The 22912-nt window shown below is 54.6% G+C and overlaps 1 protein-coding gene across 1 annotated transcript in view; it reads right to left on the bottom strand.

The window, feature by feature from the left end:
• FLI1 (Fli-1 proto-oncogene, ETS transcription factor) overlaps positions 1-17772 on the bottom strand; it is a 103001-nt gene extending 85229 nt beyond the window's left edge. The window contains exons 1-2 of the mRNA XM_018922798.3: positions 17415-17772; positions 15525-15606 (exon numbers count right to left, since the gene is read on the bottom strand). Of these exons, the coding sequence (XP_018778343.1) occupies positions 15525-15563 (39 nt within the window). The 5' untranslated portion in view covers positions 15564-15606; positions 17415-17772. The remainder of the gene's footprint in view (positions 1-15524; positions 15607-17414) is intronic.
• Positions 17773-22912: the final 5140 nt, after the last annotated feature.

Consider the following 22912-nt stretch of genomic DNA (forward strand, 5'->3'; position numbering starts at 1 on the left):
AGCTCTGTGGGACTGGGTTCCCTGTCAGGAGCTCTGTGGGACTGGGTTCCCTGTCAGGAGCTCTGTGGGATTGGGTTCCCTGTCAGGAGCTCCGTGGGACTGGGTTCGCTGTCAGGAGCTCTGTGGGACTGGGTTCCCCGTCAGGAGCTCCGTGGGACTGGGTTCCCTGTCAGGAGCTCTGTGGGATTGGGTTCCCTGTCAGGAGCTCTGTGGGACTGGGTTCCCTGTCAGGAGCTCTGTGGGATTGGGTTCCCTGTCAGGAGCTCTGTGGGATTGGGTTCCCTGTCAGGAGCTCTGTGGGACTGGGTTCCCTGTCAGGAGCTCTGTGGGATTGGGTTCCCTGTCAGGAGCTCTGTGGGATTGGGTTCCCTGTCAGGAGCTCTGTGGGACTGGGTTCCCTGTCAGGAGCTCTGTGGGACTGGGTTCCCTGTCAGGAGCTCTGTGGGATGGGTTCCCTGTCAGGAGCTCTGTGGGATTGGGCTCCCTGTCAGGAGCTCTGTGGGAATGGGTTCCCTGTCAGGAGCTCTGTGGGATTGGGTTCCCTGTCAGGAGCTCTGTGGGATTGGGTTCCCTGTCAGGAGCTCTGTTGGATTGGGTTCCCTGTCAGGAGCTCTGTGGGATTGGGTTCCCTGTCAGGAGCTCTGTGGGACTGGGTTCCCTGTCAGGAGCTCTGTGGGATTGGGTTCCCTGTCAGGAGCTCTGTGGGATTGGGTTCCCTGTCAGGAGCTCTGTGGGTTGGGCTCCCTGTCAGGAGCTCTGTGGGATTGGGTTCCCTGTCAGGAGCTCTGTGGGATGGGTTCCCTGTCAGGAGCTCTGTGGGATTGGGTTCCCTGTCAGGAGCTCTGTGGGACTGGGTTCCCTGTCAGGAGCTCTGTGGGATTGGGTTCCCTGTCAGGAGCTCTGTGGGACTGGGTTCCCTGTCAGGAGCTCTGTGGGACTGGGTTCCCTGTCAGGAGCTCTGTGGGATTGGGTTCCCTGTCAGGAGCTCTGTGGGATTGGGTTCCCTGTCAGGAGCTCTGTGGGATTGGGTTCCCTGTCAGGAGCTCTGTGGGACTGGGTTCCCTGTCAGGAGCTCTGTGGGACTGGGTTCCCTGTCAGGAGCTCTGTGGGATTGGGTTCCCTGTCAGGAGCTCTGTGGGACTGGGTTCCCTGTCAGGAGCTCTGTGGGATTGGGTTCCCTGTCAGGAGCTCTGTGGGATTGGGTTCCCTGTCAGGAGCTCTGTGGGACTGGGTTCCCTGTCAGGAGCTCTGTGGGATTGGGTTCCCTGTCAGGAGCTCTGTGGGATTGGGTTCCCTGTCAGGAGCTCTGTTGGATTGGGTTCCCTGTCAGGAGCTCTGTGGGATTGGGTTCCCTGTCAGGAGCTCTGTGGGATTGGGTTCCCTGTCAGGAGCTCTGTGGGACTGGGTTCCCTGTCAGGAGCTCTGTGGGACTGGGTTCCCTGTCAGGAGCTCTGTGGGATTGGGTTCCCTGTCAGGAGCTCTGTGGGATTGGGTTCCCTGTCAGGAGCTCCGTGGGACTGGGTTCCCTGTCAGGAGCTCTGTGGGACTGGGTTCCCTGTCAGGAGCTCCGTGGGTTTGGGCTCCCTGTCAGGAGGTCTGTGGGACTGGGTTCCCCGTCAGGAGCTCTGTTGGATTGGGTTCCCCGTCAGGAGCTCTGTGGGATTGGGTTGCCCGTCAGGAGCTCTGTGGGATTGGGTTCCCTGTCAGGAGCTCTGTGGGATTGGGTTCCCTGTCAGGAGCTCTGTGGGATTGGGTTCCCTGTCAGGAGCTCTGTGGGACTGGGTTCCCTGTCAGGAGCTCTGTGGGACTGGGTTCCCTGTCAGGAGCTCTGTGGGATTGGGTTCCCTGTCAGGAGCTCTGTGGGATTGGGTTCCCTGTCAGGAGCTCTGTGGGACTGGGTTCCCTGTCAGGAGCTCTGTGGGATTGGGTTCCCTGTCAGGAGCTCTGTGGGATTGGGTTCCCTGTCAGGAGCTCTGTGGGATTGGGTTCCCTGTCAGGAGCTCTGTGGGATTGGGTTCCCTGTCAGGAGCTCTGTGGGACTGGGTTCCCTGTCAGGAGCTCCGTGGGTTGGGCTCCCTGTCAGGAGCTCTGTGGGACTGGGTTCCCTGTCAGGAGCTCTGTGGGATTGGGTTCCCTGTCAGGAGCTCTGTGGGACTGGGTTCCCTGTCAGGAGCTCTGTGGACTGGGTTCCCTGTCAGGAGCTCTGTGGGATTGGGTTCCCTGTCAGGAGCTCTGTGGGATTGGGTTCCCTGTCAGGAGCTCTGTGGGATTGGGTTCCCTGTCAGGAGCTCTGTGGGATTGGGTTCCCTGTCAGGAGCTCTGTGGGACTGGGTTCCCTGTCAGGAGCTCTGTGGGATTGGGTTCCCTGTCAGGAGCTCTGTGGGACTGGGTTCCCTGTCAGGAGCTCTGTGGGATTGGGTTCCCTGTCAGGAGCTCTGTGGGATTGGGTTCCCTGTCAGGAGCTCTGTGGGATTGGGTTCCCTGTCAGGAGCTCTGTGGGATGGGTTCCCTGTCAGGAGCTCTGTGGGATTGGGTTCCCTGTCAGGAGCTCTGTGGGATTGGGTTCCCTGTCAGGAGCTCTGTGGGATTGGGTTCCCTGTCAGGAGCTCTGTGGGACTGGGTTCCCTGTCAGGAGCTCTGTGGGATTGGGTTCCCTGTCAGGAGCTCTGTGGGATTGGGTTCCCTGTCAGGAGCTCTGTGGGACTGGGTTCCCTGTCAGGAGCTCTGTGGGATTGGGTTCCCTGTCAGGAGCTCTGTGGGATTGGGTTCCCTGTCAGGAGCTCTGTGGGATTGGGTTCCCTGTCAGGAGCTCTGTGGGATTGGGTTCCCTGTCAGGAGCTCTGTGGGACTGGGTTCCCTGTCAGGAGCTCTGTGGGACTGGGTTCCCTGTCAGGAGCTCTGTGGGATTGGGTTCCCTGTCAGGAGCTCTGTGGGACTGGGTTCCCTGTCAGGAGCTCTGTGGGACTGGGTTCCCTGTCAGGAGCTCTGTGGGATTGGGTTCCCTGTCAGGAGCTCTGTGGGATTGGGTTCCCTGTCAGGAGCTCTGTGGGACTGGGTTCCCTGTCAGGAGCTCTGTGGGACTGGGTTCCCTGTCAGGAGCTCTGTGGGACTGGGTTCCCTGTCAGGAGCTCTGTGGGATTGGGTTCCCTGTCAGGAGCTCTGTGGGACTGGGTTCCCTGTCAGGAGCTCTGTGGGATTGGGTTCCCTGTCAGGAGCTCTGTGGGATTGGGTTCCCTGTCAGGAGCTCTGTGGGATTGGGTTCCCTGTCAGGAGCTCTGTGGGACTGGGTTCCCTGTCAGGAGCTCTGTGGGATTGGGTTCCCTGTCAGGAGCTCTGTGGGATTGGGTTCCCTGTCAGGAGCTCTGTGGGATTGGGTTCCCTGTCAGGAGCTCTGTGGGATGGGTTCCCTGTCAGGAGCTCTGTGGGATTGGGTTCCCTGTCAGGAGCTCTGTGGGACTGGGTTCCCTGTCAGGAGCTCTGTGGGACTGGGTTCCCTGTCAGGAGCTCTGTGGGATTGGGTTCCCTGTCAGGAGCTCTGTGGGATTGGGTTCCCTGTCAGGAGCTCTGTGGGATGGGTTCCCGTCAGGAGCTCTGTGGGATTGGGTTCCCTGTCAGGAGCTCTGTGGGATTGGGTTCCCTGTCAGGAGCTCTGTGGATTGGGTTCCCTGTCAGGAGCTCTGTGGGATTGGGTTCCCTGTCAGGAGCTCTGTGGGATTGGGTTCCCTGTCAGGAGCTCTGTGGATTGGTTCCCTGTCAGGAGCTCTGTGGGATTGGGTTCCCTGTCAGGAGCTCTGTGGGATTGGGTTCCCTGTCAGGAGCTCTGTGGGATTGGGTTCCCGTCAGGAGCTCTGTGGGATTGGGTTCCCTGTCAGGAGCTCTGTGGGACTGGGTTCCCTGTCAGGAGCTCTGTGGATTGGGTTCCCTGTCAGGAGCTCTGTGGGACTGGGTTCCCTGTCAGGAGCTCTGTGGGACTGGGTTCCCTGTCAGGAGCTCTGTGGGACTGGGTTCCCTGTCAGGAGCTCTGTGGGATTGGGTTCCCTGTCAGGAGCTCTGTGGGATTGGGTTCCCTGTCAGGAGCTCTGTGGGATTGGGTTCCCTGTCAGGAGCTCTGTGGGACTGGGTTCCCTGTCAGGAGCTCTGTGGGACTGGGTTCCCTGTCAGGAGCTCTGTGGGATTGGGTTCCCTGTCAGGAGCTCTGTGGGACTGGGTTCCCTGTCAGGAGCTCTGTGGGATTGGGTTCCCTGTCAGGAGCTCTGTGGGATTGGGTTCCCTGTCAGGAGCTCTGTGGGATTGGGTTCCCTGTCAGGAGCTCTGTGGGATTGGGTTCCCTGTCAGGAGCTCTGTGGGATTGGGTTCCCTGTCAGGAGCTCTGTGGGATTGGGTTCCCTGTCAGGAGCTCTGTGGGATTGGGTTCCCTGTCAGGAGCTCTGTGGGATTGGGTTCCCTGTCAGGAGCTCTGTGGGATTGGGTTCCCTGTCAGGAGCTCTGTGGGATTGGGTTCCCGTCAGGAGCTCTGTGGGATTGGGTTCCCTGTCAGGAGCTCTGTGGGACTGGGTTCCCTGTCAGGAGCTCTGTGGGACTGGGTTCCCTGTCAGGAGCTCTGTGGGACTGGGTTCCCTGTCAGGAGCTCTGTGGGATTGGGTTCCCTGTCAGGAGCTCTGTGGGACTGGGTTCCCTGTCAGGAGCTCTGTGGGATTGGGTTCCCTGTCAGGAGCTCTGTGGGACTGGGTTCCCTGTCAGGAGCTCTGTGGGATTGGGTTCCCTGTCAGGAGCTCTGTGGGATTGGGTTCCCTGTCAGGAGCTCTGTGGGATTGGGTTCCCTGTCAGGAGCTCTGTGGGACTGGGTTCCCTGTCAGGAGCTCTGTGGGATTGGGTTCCCTGTCAGGAGCTCTGTGGGACTGGGTTCCCTGTCAGGAGCTCTGTGGGATTGGGTTCCCTGTCAGGAGCTCTGTGGGATTGGGTTCCCTGTCAGGAGCTCTGTGGGACTGGGTTCCCTGTCAGGAGCTCTGTGGGACTGGGTTCCCGTCAGGAGCTCTGTGGGATTGGGTTCCCTGTCAGGAGCTCTGTGGGATTGGGTTCCCTGTCAGGAGCTCTGTGGGACTGGGTTCCCTGTCAGGAGCTCTGTGGGATTGGGTTCCCCGTCAGGAGCTCTGTGGGATTGGGTTGCCCGTCAGGAGATCTGTGGGACTGGGTTCCCTGTCAGGAGCTCCGTGGGATTGGGCTCCCTGTCAGGAGCTCTGTGGGACTGGGTTCCCTGTCAGGAGCTCTGTGGGACTGGGTTCCCTGTCAGGAGCTCTGTGGGACTGGGTTCCCCGTCAGGAGTTCCGTGGGACTGGGTTCCCTGTCAGGAGCTCTGTGGGATTGGGTTCCCTGTCAGGAGCTCTGTGGGATTGGGTTCCCTGTCAGGAGCTCTGTGGGATTGGGTTCCCTGTCAGGAGCTCTGTGGGACTGGGTTCCCTGTCAGGAGCTCTGTGGGACTGGGTTCCCTGTCAGGAGCTCTGTGGGATTGGGTTCCCTGTCAGGAGCTCTGTGGGATTGGGTTCCCTGTCAGGAGCTCTGTGGGACTGGGTTCCCTGTCAGGAGCTCTGTGGGATTGGGTTCCCGTCAGGAGCTCTGTGGGATTGGGTTCCCGTCAGGAGCTCTGTGGGACTGGGTTCCCTGTCAGGAGCTCCGTGGGTTGGGTCCCTGTCAGGAGCTCTGTGGGATGGGTTCCCTGTCAGGAGCTCTGTGGGATTGGGTTCCCTGTCAGGAGCTCTGTGGGACTGGGTTCCCTGTCAGGAGCTCTGTGGGATTGGGTTCCCTGTCAGGAGCTCTGTGGGATTGGGTTCCCTGTCAGGAGCTCTGTGGGACTGGGTTCCCTGTCAGGAGCTCTGTGGGATTGGGTTCCTGTCAGGAGCTCTGTGGGATTGGGTTCCCTGTCAGGAGCTCTGTGGGACTGGGTTCCCTGTCAGGAGCTCTGTGGGACTGGGTTCCCTGTCAGGAGCTCTGTGGGATTGGGTTCCCTGTCAGGAGCTCTGTGGGACTGGGTTCCCTGTCAGGAGCTCTGTGGGATTGGGTTCCCTGTCAGGAGCTCTGTGGGATTGGTTCCCTGTCAGGAGCTCTGTGGGACTGGGTTCCCTGTCAGGAGCTCTGTGGGATTGGGTTCCCCGTCAGGAGCTCTGTGGGATTGGGTTCCCTGTCAGGAGCTCTGTGGGACTGGGTTCCCTGTCAGGAGCTCCGTGGGATTGGGTTCCCTGTCAGGAGCTCTGTGGGATTGGGTTCCCTGTCAGGAGCTCTGTGGGATTGGGTTCCCTGTCAGGAGCTCTGTGGGACTGGGTTCCCTGTCAGGAGCTCTGTGGGATTGGGTTCCCTGTCAGGAGCTCTGTGGGACTGGGTTCCCTGTCAGGAGCTCTGTGGGACTGGGTTCCCTGTCAGGAGCTCTGTGGGATTGGGTTCCCTGTCAGGAGCTCTGTGGGATTGGGTTCCCTGTCAGGAGCTCTGTGGGACTGGGTTCCCTGTCAGGAGCTCTGTGGGACTGGGTTCCCTGTCAGGAGCTCTGTGGGACTGGGTTCCCTGTCAGGAGCTCTGTGGGATGGGTTCCCTGTCAGGAGCTCTGTGGGATTGGGTTCCCTGTCAGGAGCTCTGTGGGATTGGGTTCCCTGTCAGGAGCTCTGTGGGATTGGGTTCCCTGTCAGGAGCTCTGTGGGACTGGGTTCCCTGTCAGGAGCTCCGTGGGATTGGGTTCCCTGTCAGGAGCTCTGTGGGACTGGTTCCCTGTCAGGAGCTCTGTGGGATTGGGTCCCTGTCAGGAGCTCTGTGGGACTGGGTTCCCTGTCAGGAGCTCTGTGGGATTGGGTTCCCTGTCAGGAGCTCTGTGGGATTGGGTTCCCTGTCAGGAGCTCTGTGGGACTGGGTTCCCTGTCAGGAGCTCTGTGGGATTGGGTTCCCTGTCAGGAGCTCTGTGGGACTGGGTTCCCGTCAGGAGCTCTGTGGGACTGGGTTCCCTGTCAGGAGCTCCGTGGGGTGGGCTCCCTGTCAGGAGCTCTGTGGGACTGGGTTCCCTGTCAGGAGCTCTGTGGGACTGGGTTCCCTGTCAGGAGCTCTGTGGGATTGGGTTCCCTGTCAGGAGCTCTGTGGGATTGGGTTCCCTGTCAGGAGCTCTGTGGGACTGGGTTCCCTGTCAGGAGCTCCGTGGGTTGGGTCCCTGTCAGGAGCTCTGTGGGACTGGGTTCCCTGTCAGGAGCTCTGTGGGATTGGGTTCCCTGTCAGGAGCTCTGTGGGACTGGGTTCCCTGTCAGGAGCTCTGTGGGACTGGGTTCCCTGTCAGGAGCTCTGTGGGATTGGGTTCCCTGTCAGGAGCTCTGTGGGATTGGGTTCCCTGTCAGGAGCTCTGTGGGATTGGGTTCCCTGTCAGGAGCTCTGTGGGATTGGGTTCCCTGTCAGGAGCTCTGTGGGACTGGGTTCCCTGTCAGGAGCTCTGTGGGATTGGGTTCCCTGTCAGGAGCTCTGTGGGACTGGGTTCCCTGTCAGGAGCTCTGTGGGATTGGGTTCCCTGTCAGGAGCTCTGTGGGATTGGGTTCCCTGTCAGGAGCTCTGTGGGATTGGGTTCCCTGTCAGGAGCTCTGTGGGACTGGGTTCCCTGTCAGGAGCTCTGTGGGATTGGGTTCCCTGTCAGGAGCTCTGTGGGACTGGGTTCCCTGTCAGGAGCTCTGTGGGATTGGGTTCCCTGTCAGGAGCTCTGTGGGATTGGGTTCCCTGTCAGGAGCTCTGTGGGATTGGGTTCCCTGTCAGGAGCTCTGTGGGACTGGGTTCCCTGTCAGGAGCTCTGTGGGATTGGGTTCCCTGTCAGGAGCTCTGTGGGATTGGGTTCCCTGTCAGGAGCTCTGTGGGATTGGGTTCCCTGTCAGGAGCTCTGTGGGATTGGGTTCCCTGTCAGGAGCTCTGTGGGATTGGGTTCCCTGTCAGGAGCTCTGTGGGACTGGGTTCCCTGTCAGGAGCTCTGTGGGACTGGGTTCCCTGTCAGGAGCTCTGTGGGATGGGTTCCCTGTCAGGAGCTCTGTGGGACTGGGTTCCCGTCAGGAGCTCTGTGGGATTGGGTTCCCTGTCAGGAGCTCTGTGGGACTGGGTTCCCTGTCAGGAGCTCTGTGGGATTGGGTTCCCTGTCAGGAGCTCTGTGGGACTGGGTTCCCTGTCAGGAGCTCTGTGGGACTGGGTTCCCTGTCAGGAGCTCTGTGGGACTGGGTTCCCTGTCAGGAGCTCTGTGGGACTGGGTTCCCTGTCAGGAGCTCTGTGGGACTGGGTTCCCTGTCAGGAGCTCTGTGGGACTGGGTTCCCTGTCAGGAGCTCTGTGGGACTGGGTTCCCTGTCAGGAGCTCTGTGGGATTGGGTTCCCTGTCAGGAGCTCTGTGGGACTGGGTTCCCTGTCAGGAGCTCTGTGGGACTGGGTTCCCTGTCAGGAGCTCTGTGGGATGGGTTCCCTGTCAGGAGCTCTGTGGGACTGGGTTCCCTGTCAGGAGCTCTGTGGGACTGGGTTCCCTGTCAGGAGCTCTGTGGGATTGGGTTCCCTGTCAGGAGCTCTGTGGGACTGGGTTCCCTGTCAGGAGCTCTGTGGGATTGGGTTCCCTGTCAGGAGCTCTGTGGGACTGGGTTCCCTGTCAGGAGCTCTGTGGGACTGGGTTCCCTGTCAGGAGCTCTGTGGGATTGGGTTCCCTGTCAGGAGCTCTGTGGGATTGGGTCCCTGTCAGGAGCTCTGTGGGACTGGGTTCCCTGTCAGGAGCTCTGTGGGATTGGGTTCCCTGTCAGGAGCTCTGTGGGACTGGGTTCCCTGTCAGGAGCTCTGTGGGATTGGGTTCCCTGTCAGGAGCTCTGTGGGACTGGGTTCCCTGTCAGGAGCTCTGTGGGATTGGGTTCCCTGTCAGGAGCTCTGTGGGATTGGGTTCCCTGTCAGGAGCTCTGTGGGATGGGTTCCCTGTCAGGAGCTCTGTGGGATTGGGTTCCCTGTCAGGAGCTCTGTGGGATTGGGTTCCCTGTCAGGAGCTCTGTGGGATTGGGTTCCCTGTCAGGAGCTCTGTGGGATGGGTTCCCTGTCAGGAGCTCTGTGGGATTGGGTTCCCTGTCAGGAGCTCTGTGGGACTGGGTTCCCTGTCAGGAGCTCTGTGGGATTGGGTTCCCTGTCAGGAGCTCTGTGGGATTGGGTTCCCTGTCAGGAGCTCTGTGGGACTGGGTTCCCTGTCAGGAGCTCTGTGGGACTGGGTTCCCTGTCAGGAGCTCTGTGGGATTGGGTTCCCTGTCAGGAGCTCTGTGGGACTGGGTTCCCTGTCAGGAGCTCTGTGGGACTGGGTTCCCTGTCAGGAGCTCTGTGGGATTGGGTTCCCTGTCAGGAGCTCTGTGGGATTGGGTTCCCTGTCAGGAGCTCTGTGGGATTGGGTTCCCTGTCAGGAGCTCTGTGGGATTGGGTTCCCTGTCAGGAGCTCTGTGGGATTGGGTTCCCTGTCAGGAGCTCTGTGGGACTGGGTTCCCTGTCAGGAGCTCTGTGGGATTGGGTTCCCTGTCAGGAGCTCTGTGGGACTGGGTTCCCTGTCAGGAGCTCTGTGGGATGGGTTCCCTGTCAGGAGCTCTGTGGGACTGGGTTCCCTGTCAGGAGCTCTGTGGGATTGGGTTCCCTGTCAGGAGCTCTGTGGGATTGGGTTCCCTGTCAGGAGCTCTGTGGGATTGGGTTCCCTGTCAGGAGCTCTGTGGGACTGGGTTCCCTGTCAGGAGCTCTGTGGGATTGGGTTCCCTGTCAGGAGCTCTGTGGGATTGGGTTCCCTGTCAGGAGCTCTGTGGGATTGGGTTCCCTGTCAGGAGCTCTGTGGGATTGGGTTCCCTGTCAGGAGCTCTGTGGGACTGGGTTCCCTGTCAGGAGCTCTGTGGGATTGGGTTCCCTGTCAGGAGCTCTGTGGGACTGGGTTCCCTGTCAGGAGCTCTGTGGGATTGGGTTCCCTGTCAGGAGCTCTGTGGGATTGGGTTCCCTGTCAGGAGCTCTGTGGGATTGGGTTCCCTGTCAGGAGCTCTGTGGGATGGGTTCCCTGTCAGGAGCTCTGTGGATTGGGTTCCCTGTCAGGAGCTCTGTGGGATTGGGTTCCCTGTCAGGAGCTCTGTGGGACTGGGTTCCCTGTCAGGAGCTCTGTGGGATTGGGTTCCCTGTCAGGAGCTCTGTGGGACTGGGTTCCCTGTCAGGAGCTCTGTGGGATTGGGTTCCCTGTCAGGAGCTCTGTGGGATTGGGTTCCCTGTCAGGAGCTCTGTGGGACTGGGTTCCCTGTCAGGAGCTCTGTGGGATTGGGTTCCCTGTCAGGAGCTCTGTGGGACTGGGTTCCCTGTCAGGAGCTCTGTGGGATTGGGTTCCCTGTCAGGAGCTCTGTGGGATTGGGTTCCCTGTCAGGAGCTCTGTGGGACTGGGTTCCCTGTCAGGAGCTCTGTGGGACTGGGTTCCCTGTCAGGAGCTCTGTGGGATTGGGTTCCCTGTCAGGAGCTCTGTGGGACTGGGTTCCCTGTCAGGAGCTCTGTGGGATGGGTTCCCTGTCAGGAGCTCTGTGGGATTGGGTTCCCTGTCAGGAGCTCTGTGGGATTGGGTTCCCTGTCAGGAGCTCTGTGGGATTGGGTTCCCTGTCAGGAGCTCTGTGGGATTGGGTCCCTGTCAGGAGCTCTGTGGGATGGGTCCCTGTCAGGAGCTCTGTGGGATTGGGTTCCCTGTCAGGAGCTCTGTGGGATGGGTTCCCTGTCAGGAGCTCTGTGGGATTGGGTTCCCTGTCAGGAGCTCTGTGGGATTGGGTTCCCTGTCAGGAGCTCTGTGGGATTGGGTTCCCTGTCAGGAGCTCTGTGGGATTGGGTTCCCTGTCAGGAGCTCTGTGGGACTGGGTTCCCTGTCAGGAGCTCTGTGGGATTGGGTTCCCTGTCAGGAGCTCTGTGGACTGGGTTCCCGTCAGGAGCTCTGTGGGATTGGGTTCCCTGTCAGGAGCTCTGTGGATTGGGTTCCCTTCAGGAGCTCTGTGGATTGGGTTCCCTGTCAGGAGCTCTGTGGGACTGGGTTCCCTGTCAGGAGCTCTGTTGGATTGGGTTCCCTGTCAGGAGCTCTGTGGGACTGGGTTCCCTGTCAGGAGCTCTGTGGGACTGGGTTCCCTGTCAGGAGCTCTGTGGGATTGGGTTCCCTGTCAGGAGCTCTGTGGGATTGGGTTCCCTGTCAGGAGCTCTGTGGGATTGGGTTCCCTGTCAGGAGCTCTGTGGGACTGGGTTCCCTGTCAGGAGCTCTGTGGGATTGGGTCCCTGTCAGGAGCTCTGTGGGATTGGGTTCCCTGTCAGGAGCTCTGTGGGATTGGGTTCCCTGTCAGGAGCTCTGTTGGACTGGGTTCCCTGTCAGGAGCTCTGTGGGACTGAGTTCCCTCTCAGGAGCTCTGTGGGACTGAGTTCCCTCTCAGGAGCTCTGTGGGACTGAGTTCCCTGTCAGGAGCTCTGTGGGACTGGGTTCCCTGTCAGGAGCTCTGTGGGACTGGGTTCCCTGTCAGGAGCTCTGTTGGACTGGGTTCCCTGTCAGGAGCTCTGTGGGACTGGGTTCCCTGTCAGGAGCTCTGTGGGACTGGGTTCCCTGTCAGGAGCTCTGTGGGACTGGGTTCCCTCTCAGGAGCTCTGTGGGACTGAGTTCCCTGTCAGGAGCTCTGTGGGACTGGGTTCCCTGTGAGGAGCTCTGTGGGACTGGGTTCCCTCTCAGGAGCTCTGTGGGACTGAGTTCCCTGTCAGGAGCTCTGTGGGACTGGGTTCCCTCTCAGGAGCTCTGTGGGACTGAGTTCCCTGTCAGGAGCTCTGTGGGACTGGGTTCCCTGTCAGGAGCTCTGTGGGACTGGGTTCCCTGTCAGGAGCTCTGTGGGACTGGGTTCCCTGTCAGGAGCTCTGTGGGACTGGGTTCCCTGTTCCATGGGATCTGTTTTCAGTGCTCTCAATGACTCCTCCGTGCTGAGATGGAAATCAAGATTCCAGCCCTGAGCTCCAATCCGAGTGACTCCACACAAAATCCTTGTTAAAGCATTTTCAATGAATTCCTGCTCTGCCTCCTGCAGCTACCTCACCTCACCCTCAACCCCGTGGCCTGAAGGTGTCCCAGGATATTTGGTGAATTTGTTCCTCTTGGGATTCCTGTGAACACCCTGTAGGTGTCTGGGACCTGGAGGGCACCCTGGAGCTGCCCTCTCTGGGCTCCAGCTGGGAGGGATGAGGCATTTTCTGTCCAAGGCAGGGAGTAAACCTGAAGTGAATGCACACTGGCTGTCTGTTGGGGAGGATTTGTAGAAAAGATCAATCTCCATCTCTCTTTTTCTGGTGGGCACAGTCTACACATCCCACAAAAGTAACAAAGGAAATACTTCTCCCTTCCATGGGAAATATGGCTTTGTGGAGAAGGAAAGACATTAATAATAATAATAATGAAAGAAGAAGAAAAAGGAAGGAAGGAAGGAGGCGAAGGAGGGAAGGAAGGAGGGAAGGAAGGCAAGGAAGGAGAGGAAGGAGAGGAAGGAGGAAGGAGGGAAGGAGGGAAGGAGGAAGGAAGGAAGGAAGGAAGGAAGGAAGGAAGGAAGGAAGGAAGGAAGGAAGGAAGGAAGGAAGGAAGGAAGGAAGGAAGGAAGGGAAGGAAGGAAGGAAGGAGAGGAAGGAAGGAAGGAAGGAAGGAAGGACGGAAGGAAGGAAGGAAAGGAAGGAAGGAGGAAGGAAGGAAGGGAAGGAAGGAAGGAAGGAAGGAAGGAAGGAAGGAAGGAAGGAAGGAAGGAAGGAAGGAAGGAAGGAAGGAAGGAAGGAAGGAAGGAAGGAAGGAAGGAAGGAAGGAAGGAAGGAAGGAAGGAAGGAAGGAAGGACACACTGAGAGATTACTGAGTCCCAATTCCTCTCTATCTCCTTTTCAATCTCTGCACTCCCCAGAGCCAGGGAAGCCCTCCCAGGTGAGGTTGGGGCAGCAGGGAGGGAAGGAAGGCAGGGGGGTCTCAGTGGGACCTGGTTGAGCTGCACCCACCCTCAGAGATGGGGAGGGGCAGCAGCAGAGGGTGGGGGTGCCCTGCCCAGGAGCTCACTGCACCAGCGAGGGGATCCACACTCACATTTCCACTGCCTGGAACATTCATCATTCCAGCCATTCTGTGAACAAGCACTGCCAGAGCCTCTCTGCTGCCCCTGGGTGCATTTGGGTCACTGGAAGTGCCACCAAATCCAGAGGGGCAGGGACTGACGTCACCCATGTGCTGAGGGTTCAAACTTCCTGAATTCCACCACACTCCCACCTTTATGAACTGCTCTGGATGAGCTGCCCAGGCACATTTTGGTGCCACTGGGACAGAGCTGCCCAACTCAAACCCCTCACAGCCAGTGGCAGACCTTTCCTTTGTCTCCAGAGGATTTTGGATCAGACTCCATGGAAATCGTGTTGAATTTTTAAGCACAGAAACAAGTAATTTACCCCGTGCCACCAGAGTGGGAGAAGCTCTGCAGACAAACCAGCAGAGACAGAATCCTTGCCCAAAATACCATCAGCTGAGGAGGAAGGGCTGTGGCAGAGGCAGAGTCCAGCACCCACAGCTCATGCCTCCCTCCACACTGCGAGTCCCACCTGGGGAGCTCTTCCTGGTGGATATAGCACAAACTCCTGGGAGGAGAAGCCTCTCCCAGCCCTTTTCCTGCAGCACTGCACTGCCTGAGGCTGACACAGCCGGGCACAGGCTCCCCAGTCCTGCTCCCCTGGTCACTTTTCCAGGCCTGGGGCTCGCTTCCATGAATCCAAAGGAATTTTGCTCCAAACGGAGCAGCCCTGGATCTGCTCCCAGCCCAGGGCAGTGACACCACTGCAGAGGATGGCACAGGGCCTTCCTCTCCTCATTGCAGCCAGAGCATCCTGGGGCATTCCCTGCATCCCCCAAGTCCACAGCCAGACACACACTGGAGAACCTTCCTGTGCTTGAACTCCCAGGGGATTTGCCTTCTCCAGACTGGAATTCTAGCTGTTTCCCACCATTTCTGTTGTTCCAGAACCTGACCCAGAGCTATGCAAACTTTCTGAGCAAAATTACCCCAAGATTCCCTGAAACACCAAGGTGGGAGTGGGATTTGGAGAGATATCAGCCCATGGGGAAACCTGCCCATTCCTGGCTGGATTTGTTGCTGTGATGTGGAGCAGCTGCACAAGCTCAGCCAGTGCCACACAGCCTGGGATCATCCCAAATTTGCATTTCCACTGCTGATTGTCCCCACCAGTGCCCAATCTGAGCCATTACCTCGGGATTATTCAAAGGAATCATTCAGTGGATCATCCCCAGTAATCCTGGGGCACAGATCATTGAGAAAGGGAAAGGAGAAAAAAAAGAGAGACCAAATTCCTGTAATAAATTATTCATTACAAATTATCCACCCAGCTGTAGTTAACACCCTCCTGTGTTTCTTCAGGGACAGGAGAGGCTTGTGGTTTCGATTTTCCCTAAGTGCTGCTGCATGCAGGGTTTGCCTCAAACGTGTAACCCAGATGTCCCAGGCTTGGTTTATTTACATTCTTGGGAGCTGTTGTGAAAAAAAAAACCCTATATGATGTCAAATATAATATAGAGCTCAACTGAGGTATAAAGGGACAAGGTTGTGCCAACCCTGCTTTGGTTTTTGTTTTAATCTTTAAAAATGAAAGGCAGAAGTGACCCATCAAAATACATTGTAAGATCCCTTTTTTTTTACTTAAAATAAGTAAATAAATAAATAAATAAATAAATATGTATAAATGCAAACAAATATTTAAAGTGCAAGATCTGGTAATATCAGTTAAAAACCAAAACAACTGAAGGTAACTTTCCCACTAAATTGCATAGAAACATTCAAGCACAGAAAGAAACTTCAGGAGCACAGAAAGAAATCCCAGTGTCACACAGCACTGCCTGGTGTGACAATCCACTGCTTCATTAGCTGAGAGAGATGTTTGCCTTTAACTCCTTCAGTATTCTCCCCTCTAAATCCATTCTGAAATGGACCTTGCAGGAACCACCCAACTCCACAGATCGTTGTGCTCAGGGAGCTCAGGAGCTGGCACGGCAGAGAAGAGAAAGGAAATTCAGCCCTGGCCCAGGACTAAGGGGGGCTGGGGAAGCAGAAAGCTGGAAGGAAATGGAAGAACCACGGTGACAACTCTGGGACAGAGCCCGGGAGCACAGCCCATGGGTGGGCTGGTTCCAGAGCAGCAAAGCAGGAGCACGCTGGAGTTAACACAGCCTGAGCACAGACAGCCCAGCAGCAACAAAGAGCACAGGAGAAACCCACTTGAACTCATCGTTTATCCCTGATGCTACAACTTCTGGCTCAGCCCTGCATGTTTCCAAAACGATAAACTCGATGTTTCCGTCTCTGACCCCTCTCCCACTGAAGATCAGGGGATTGTTTTCCGGATAAATTCAGTAAGAAAGGGAATGAGATTTTCAACCAATACAAACGACTGTGAATTTGGGAGGATTGGAATTTTTGACATTACCTGTTTAAAGATGCTGTCATGTCTTACCTTGACGTAAGACGAAGTGTCTGGTACAGTCTGAAACATCCTTACTTGATTATTAGATATATTTAAAGGTCCTAAATTTGACCTGAAATAAATCACAAAAATACTCCCAATCATATATTTGCATATAGAAAAATAAAGGAATAAAGCCCGATCTAAATAATAAGATTGGTAATAAAATATAGAGGGGAATGATCAAGCATTTAAGTGTTACTTTTTAAGGACAGAGAACCACATCAACACAGTAACTAAAATCAAGTAAGGGTCTCTGAGAGCAGGGCTTTACTTCTCTTTTTTAGCACCAGTTCGGTTTTTCCTTTGGATTCTCCCTCCTCCTCAGGAAAAGAGCCTTCTTCATGTTAGACCAGAGCAGAGGGAAATGTCTGACATTTGATTAACTGAATTTCTTAGCCAACAATTAAAAGCCAGCTGAAATACTCGTGTTTTCATGTCGAGCCTAGTTAACCCCATTGACTCGTACCCCGAGGTTTCCCCGGGCTGAGTGAGGGGCAGTTGCCTCTCTTGGCTCATTGAAACCATCCCGAGCCATTAACCCGCCGGCCCCGACTGATTTAAGGAACCTTCCCCACCAACAATAATTAAACCATAAATTAAAGAATACTCGGAAAGGAAGCATCGCTGCAAATATTAAAAGAGCTGTCAGGGTTGTCAGTCCCGTTCCTCTTTAGGGTCCTGCTCAGACTCAACGCACCCCATCTGGTTTTTTCTGCACTCCCCAGATTTGATGAGCTCCTGAAGAACCGGGAGTTTTCTGCCTCCAGCCCCCAGATCGTTAATGCACAGATTGACAACGATGGTGCAGAACGCGATGTTGTGCGAGAAAACAAACCCGCAGCCACCAAAACGTCCCACAGACCGATTTGATTTGTCCTCCCCGATCCTCCCGGGGTCTTCAACCCTTGTGGAACGAGCCAGAAACAATTAGCTAAGTGTAATTAGGGAAGTGTAAGTAGGGAATCATTGAGGACCACAGGCACCCCCACACACATCCCCGCCTGGCGCTCTGTGCTGGAAGAAAGAGTCCGAGATAGAGCCGGGAATTCCCGCAGGGAAAGGACCCGACGGGACGGGAAGGATGCGCAGGAGCCGCGCAGGAGCCGCGCAGGAGCCGCGCAGCCCGGGGGCTGGGCTGGGGCTTTTCTCCAAGCTCCTGAAGAAAAGCTGTGGGGTCCTGACGGCTTGTCCCGGTCTGATCCGAGCCAGCCCCGGGTTAATTACAGCCCCGCGTTAATGAAGCTGAGACCCCGCAGAGGCCGGGGACAACCCGGGCCCTGGAGCCGCAGAACCATCCGTGGAGTTCAGGGAAAGGAAAACAGAAATAAAAAGAAGGAAAAACCCCACAGCTCAACAACTGGAAAATAAAAGCTCGCTATCTGCACGTAACCCCCCTTTAATTGATTTTTAAATTATTTATTGCCCGTCCAGCTGGCACGGAGGGCAAGCGGCTCTAAGGCGGACAATGTGTTTCTGATAAGTACAATTCTTTTTTTCCCTGTCGTCCTCCCTCCTAACACATTCCAGTTTTTTTTGCTTCTGAACTTGCGACGGGGGGTGGGGGCAGGCAAAGCGGAGGGACAAGGTAATTTTGCCTCGCCAGTAAATTTTCTGGGGTCAAGGATTCCCATATTGGTTTTCCCCGCTCTCCTCTTTACCCCTGATTAGCGTCCCCCTCCCGCCTCCTTTACCTCCCTGTTGTAATTACGCCTGTGCATGTAAATAAATACATCTGCATATTTTGGAGCGGTTCTCAGGAGCCTGCAGCGGATTATTTATCAATAGGCTCTCCCTGCCAGCGTCAGCCGCCGTAGAAAAGGGGCTCTTAAATTACTTTTAGAATCGCTTATTCTTATTGCTATGGTTGAAAGGACTCACCTTTTAGAGCCTTTCCCCTCAGCCAGTGGCAGAGCAGTTTGTAAAGATCCAGGTTGAGAGCAAAGCCCAGCTCCCCCCCAGCTGTGGAGCGCTGCCCTTGCCGCTGCAGTTTTTGCGGGGAGAAGAGAGATTTCAACTTGTTGGATCCAAAGCAGCGCTGAAGTTAAAATTCCCAGCCCATCCAGACAGGCTGCATCAAGCAGGCATTTCCTCAGGGGGCTTCTGTGCTGCTCGCAGCTCCAGGACGTGCTTTGCTTTCCTTTCCCTTGCTTCTCTGCCCTCTACTTTTCATTTGATTTCCGTTTTCCCCCCTTATCAATATTCCAGCTGTTCCCTCAGATTATTCGTGGCCATGGGACATCCTCGCCCCGTGAGCCCTCCTGGCTCTATGAGCAACTTTAAACAACACACCAAAAACAGAAAAAGAGAAAAGAAAGAAAAGGAAAAAAAAAAAATCACAACTTAAAAAAAAAAATTATCTTGCTGAGGAGTCAAGCCGAAAAGAGACGCTGAGTGGAGCTCAAGTGCTACTTTAAATCCCCTTTTTAAAATAAGGAAGTTTCAAATATCCGTTTTAAAATCATCGGTCCTTATTTTGAGGTTTTCTTTCCTGACTCTTACCTAGAAAAGAGTTAACCCAAAGCATGACGGAGCACGCTGAGGATGCACAGGCTGGGAGAGCGCGATGGAATCGGCTCCAAACGATTCTTTCGGTTAAAGAATTCCGCATTTCTCCCTGAAAGCCGAAACCTCCAGCTCTTTTTAGCTATTTCACAAGAGCCTATCAAACAGTAACGTGTTCAGGAGGGAAAGGAAACACATCTTCAATCCAGGGATGGTTTTTCCCATCGGAGTCATGTTCCTGGTGCATTTTGTCATCTCAGAAACCTTCACAGACAATATTTTGCGCTAACCTGGGCAAAAACTTCCCGGGATTTTAGAACAACATCAATTTTAAATGCAACCGTCAGAAGGGTTACCAAAACTATTTGGAAAATGTTCTTCCATTCTCTATTCTCTTTCTCTCCTTCCCGGCTTTGCCCCAAATTCCAACATATTGAAACATTTTTCTCCTTAATAAGAGGAACATATAAAGTGAAGGGGTGAAAGGGCAACCTGGGAGCCGTGCCTTGAGCTCCGCACACAATTTACTCCCTGGTAGACGAGGCGTTTAGCATTCCTCCCAATTTCCAAGGAAAACAGACTCAGACCTGGACTCGGCAACCAGGGACCTCGCCACTTTTTAATATAGAAATTCTTCGGATTCTTTGTTGTTATTATAATTGTTGTTGTTTGGGGCGAGAGAAAGCCTTTCCCAAGGTGAGGGGACGGGTTTTAAGAAGCTTCCTCGGGATGGAAGGAAAAGCAAAGCGACAGGAGGGACACGCAGGAGGGAAGGGATCGGGGCAACAATCAGGACAGAAAGGAAATAAGGAAAAAAACCTCTAAAATCAAAAGCAGCGTTGTCATCATTAAAGGCTTTTTAATAATCGCGTGCAGGGGTTAAAAATGCTCTTTCCAAGCCTTAATCTCATTATTCTGCGAGGATGGGAATAACTCTGTGCCCAGCCGGACCTCACGGGCTCACGTTTCAAAGCCATCGCTCAATCTTTTCTCACGTTTCCACGTGTGAATTACACAGAACACGAATCGGGAGGAACCCGGGGCTCCCCTCTCGCGTTCACCGATGCCTCTTCCCCTTTTCCTGGCGGGGCAGGGAACTCGCGGGTGCATCTCTGCCCCGATCTCATCTTCCTCTCATTTTCCTGCACTTTTAAAGCAATCCCAGCCTGGCTCCGGCAGGGACTCCTGAGAACACCACAACCTGCCATGAAAAAATCCTTGAAAGGTTGGCGTTAACAGGAATTTGGGATGTAAAGCTCTTCCAAGTTCAGGGGAAACGCCTGCCCCGAATCCCGAGCTGGGTTTGCTGCCCCTTGTAACCAAACCCCAGAGCCGAGGGGGGAGCCCATGTGGCCAGTTCCAGCCATCCTGGGAGCTTTACTAGCCCAAAAGAAAATTGCTGGCAAATTGGAAACAGCTGTAGTGTCGGAGACTGAAAACCCCCAAGCACCATCCCCCTGCTCCTGGGCAGGGAAATGGCAGGAGTTTTGTTTACACGAACATCTCGGAGGCAGAGCCCCATTTCAGCTTCTCCTGCCCAAACCGTGGCTGAGTTGTTCACAAGCGACACCGCAGCCTCCATCAGCGGCCGCGGGTTTTTCAAGATGCCGATGAAATCCTTCCCTCGGCTCCCGGCCCTGTCCGTGTCCCCTTTAACGGGGGGTGAGGGACACAAACCCAGCGAGTTCCACCCCACAAAGGGATTTATCCGGGCACTGCCAAGCGCCGCGCTCCCACCAGCCCCGCAGACAATTGCTGCAACAAACGGGACGGTGCAAAAGCTCCGAGCCCTGCAAAATGTGCTCTTTTCATGTTTCCTATTTATTAGCTACGTTAAGAGAAAACAGACTCATATGAGTCCCAAATGGAGGCAGGGTATTAAAAGAGGCATGTGAATGCTCCAGCAATTACAGCTGAATTTGATTAAAAACGTCATGAGGGCTGCAAAAGCAGGAGTTACCTGATACACTCACCCCGAGGTTGCTTTAGGATGAATTATAACACAATTCATTTTATTTTAATAGGTCACTATAAGATTAACTGTTTAAGGATGGAGCTGTGCTATAAATGTTTACATCAAACCAGAGAGAAGCAAGCTTTCCTTTCGGGTTGTTTAGAAATAATGTTTATTACATTTTAAAATTCCTCAACATGTTAATTAGGAATAAGGGGAAAGTCTGGGAAGGCAGATGGAGCTCCAGTGCTTGACATGGAAGCACACACACGCTGCTGTGCTTCAGTTCCTCCTTCCTGGCAGGGAAATGTGGGGTTTAGAACTGTTCACCGCTGTTCCCACACACCATGGGCAAATAATGACAATTTGTTGGCCCCTGCTCCTCTGCCAGGCCTGGCCCACAATTTAATGGCACCCCAAAAGCTGCCGAGGAGAGAAGCCACAGGGGAGGTGCCACTGTCTGGGTGAAATTGGCCACCACAGCACCCAGACTGGGGGCAGTGGAGGATCCAGTGGTAACCAGAACCCAGATTTGGGTGTTTGGGAAGGAAAATGGGAGGATCCAGCAGTGACCAAGGGCAGAACCTCCCTGGGCTTCTGAAGGATCCCAAACACCTTCCACACCCTGCCCCCACTGCAGGCACTGCCACTCTGTGCTTTTGGGGCACAAGGTGAGTCCAGGAGCTGGGGTAAAACCAGGCTCCTGAATTCCCCTGAATCCCTGGATTCAGGGAAGAAGTGGTGGAACAACTGCCATGGAGAGATGTCCAGCTGGGTTTGCATCTGCTGTGCTGCTGGGGTGTTTGGACAAGATAAAAACCCTCTGTGGCTGCAATTTTTGTCTTTTCCCTGTGCTACCTTAAAGCAGCCTCTGATACAAAGGTACTTTTGCCTAGCTGGAGCCTCAAGGAGCAGTTAAATTGAATTAAAATTAGCCATATTCCTGAAATAAAATTATTAGTCTGAGAGAAAAATCCTCTCTGTTAGAACTGATTCTCATTTTCCATTGTTAAAAAGGACAAATTTAGAATTTTAGCATGAAAAATATTTTCTGTCATAAATTACCAACACAAAAAGGTTTCATTCAGAAAGCTCAGAAAGCCCCATTTCAGCAAGGATCTGCTCCTTCATTTCCACTAATTAATTTAATCATTAAAGGCACTTTGATGAAGTCCACTGAAAATCAGCAAACCCACTTTAAATATTTTTGGGACAAATATTTCAGCTTTGCTAAATCACTCTCTAGCAGGAAAACCACCTTTGAAATAGAATACACTTCACCCTAATATTAGTGATGGATGTGACCAGTGTATTCAAATAAATAATCATAAATTCTTGATAAAATCATTATCACAACACAGGGAAAGCTTTAGTTCCAGAGATAAAATGAGGGCATAGGAAAAAAGAGATTGTTGTTGTGGTTGGATGCTATATTTTTCCTGAAAAAGGAATGTTAGGTGAAGGTTCATGAGTGCCCCAGGAATTTTAATTTCCTTGTTCCCTGTCTGTTGGATGGGAACGAGAACCTTTCTCTTTTCACTGCCTGGATTTGAGGACACGTTTGGAGCATTTACTTCAAGGAGTGTTTATTGTGGAGTTACAAAAGTGAGAGTTTGGTGTTATTAAACTCCTGATCGTTTACAGAACATGGGAGTTCCACTGCCCTTGTTTACAAACACCCAAGGAAATGGTTTTCTGTCTGTGGGACGCCGTGGAGCTGACCAGGCTGGGTCAGGGACTGGTGTGAACCTCATTTCCTGTGGGTTTTTACCAGCCCCTGGAGAGATCCTCCTGAGGCTGTGTGGGGTGGGACAGGAGGGTGACAGTGACACTTCCTGGACAAAGAAAGCCTCAGGGATAAGAGGCAGGAAGGAAAGTTCAGGGATGGGGTGATAAGACCTCAGACCCCAAGGCAGTGGGGTGGGCAGAGGTGGGACAGGAATCCCAGGGCAGAGGGATCCAATCCCTGGGCAGAGGGGGGACAGGAATTCCTGTGGGAGAGGGATTTAATCCCACAGTGGCAAAGGTGGAACAGGAATTTCATCCCTGTAGAGTGGGATTTAATCCCATAGTGGCAGAGGTGGGACAGAAAACCCTTTGGCAGAGGGATTGAATCCCTGTGGCAGAGGCAGGACAGGAATCCCACACAGCCTCACCCCACAGCAGCTCTGCCCCTCCTGAGCAGTGCCCAGCAGGAGCCCCCACTCTCCTCTCTCTGCTGGACACGTGGCCCTGGACACTCCTCCTCTAGCCCAGGATTTTGGTGTTCAGCCCCTTCGGCGTCCATTTAGTGACAGGACATCTGTGGGCAATGATGTCACCCTCACAGTGGCACCTGCAGAGGTTCACCTGGGTGGCCCTGGTGACAGCACTGCCACCCCTCTGAGGTCCCTTCCCCACAGAGATCCCTGGCCAGCTGATGCTGACTAGAAAAATAGAAGAAAAGAAGGAAAAGAAATGTAAAACAAACCTCTTCCTCCAAAGGAGTTTTGCCTCTTAGAAGAGAGAAGTGGCCCCCAGTGACCCCAGGTTCCCTGCAAGATTTTCTGTTGCTTTGCTTTTTAGTAAATTTTACATGAAGTCCCTCTTACAGAAGAGATAAAAATCTTCTTTGGGTTATAAAACTCAAGGTTGCCCTTGCCTTTGGCAAAGCTTCCCCTCCTTGTATAGCCCAGCTCCACAGCTTGAGGACTTTACTCACTCTGGGATTGATTCTTTCCTTTTTTTTTTAAGCAAAATCCTAAATTCTTGTCCTGATTCTCCCTTGGGGCCTCCCTAGCCAACCTGGACTTGAGCTCTCCACCTCAGGAGAGACCAGGCAGCCCCTGAGGACATTTCTGGAGCTCTAAAGGGGCTCCACCTGCTCTGATCTCCACAGAAAAACAACCAAGCAAGCAAACACATCCATTATTTCTTCCCA

This window comes from Serinus canaria, chromosome 24 (genome assembly GCF_022539315.1).
Source record: "Serinus canaria isolate serCan28SL12 chromosome 24, serCan2020, whole genome shotgun sequence".
Lineage (NCBI taxonomy): Eukaryota > Metazoa > Chordata > Aves > Passeriformes > Fringillidae > Serinus > Serinus canaria.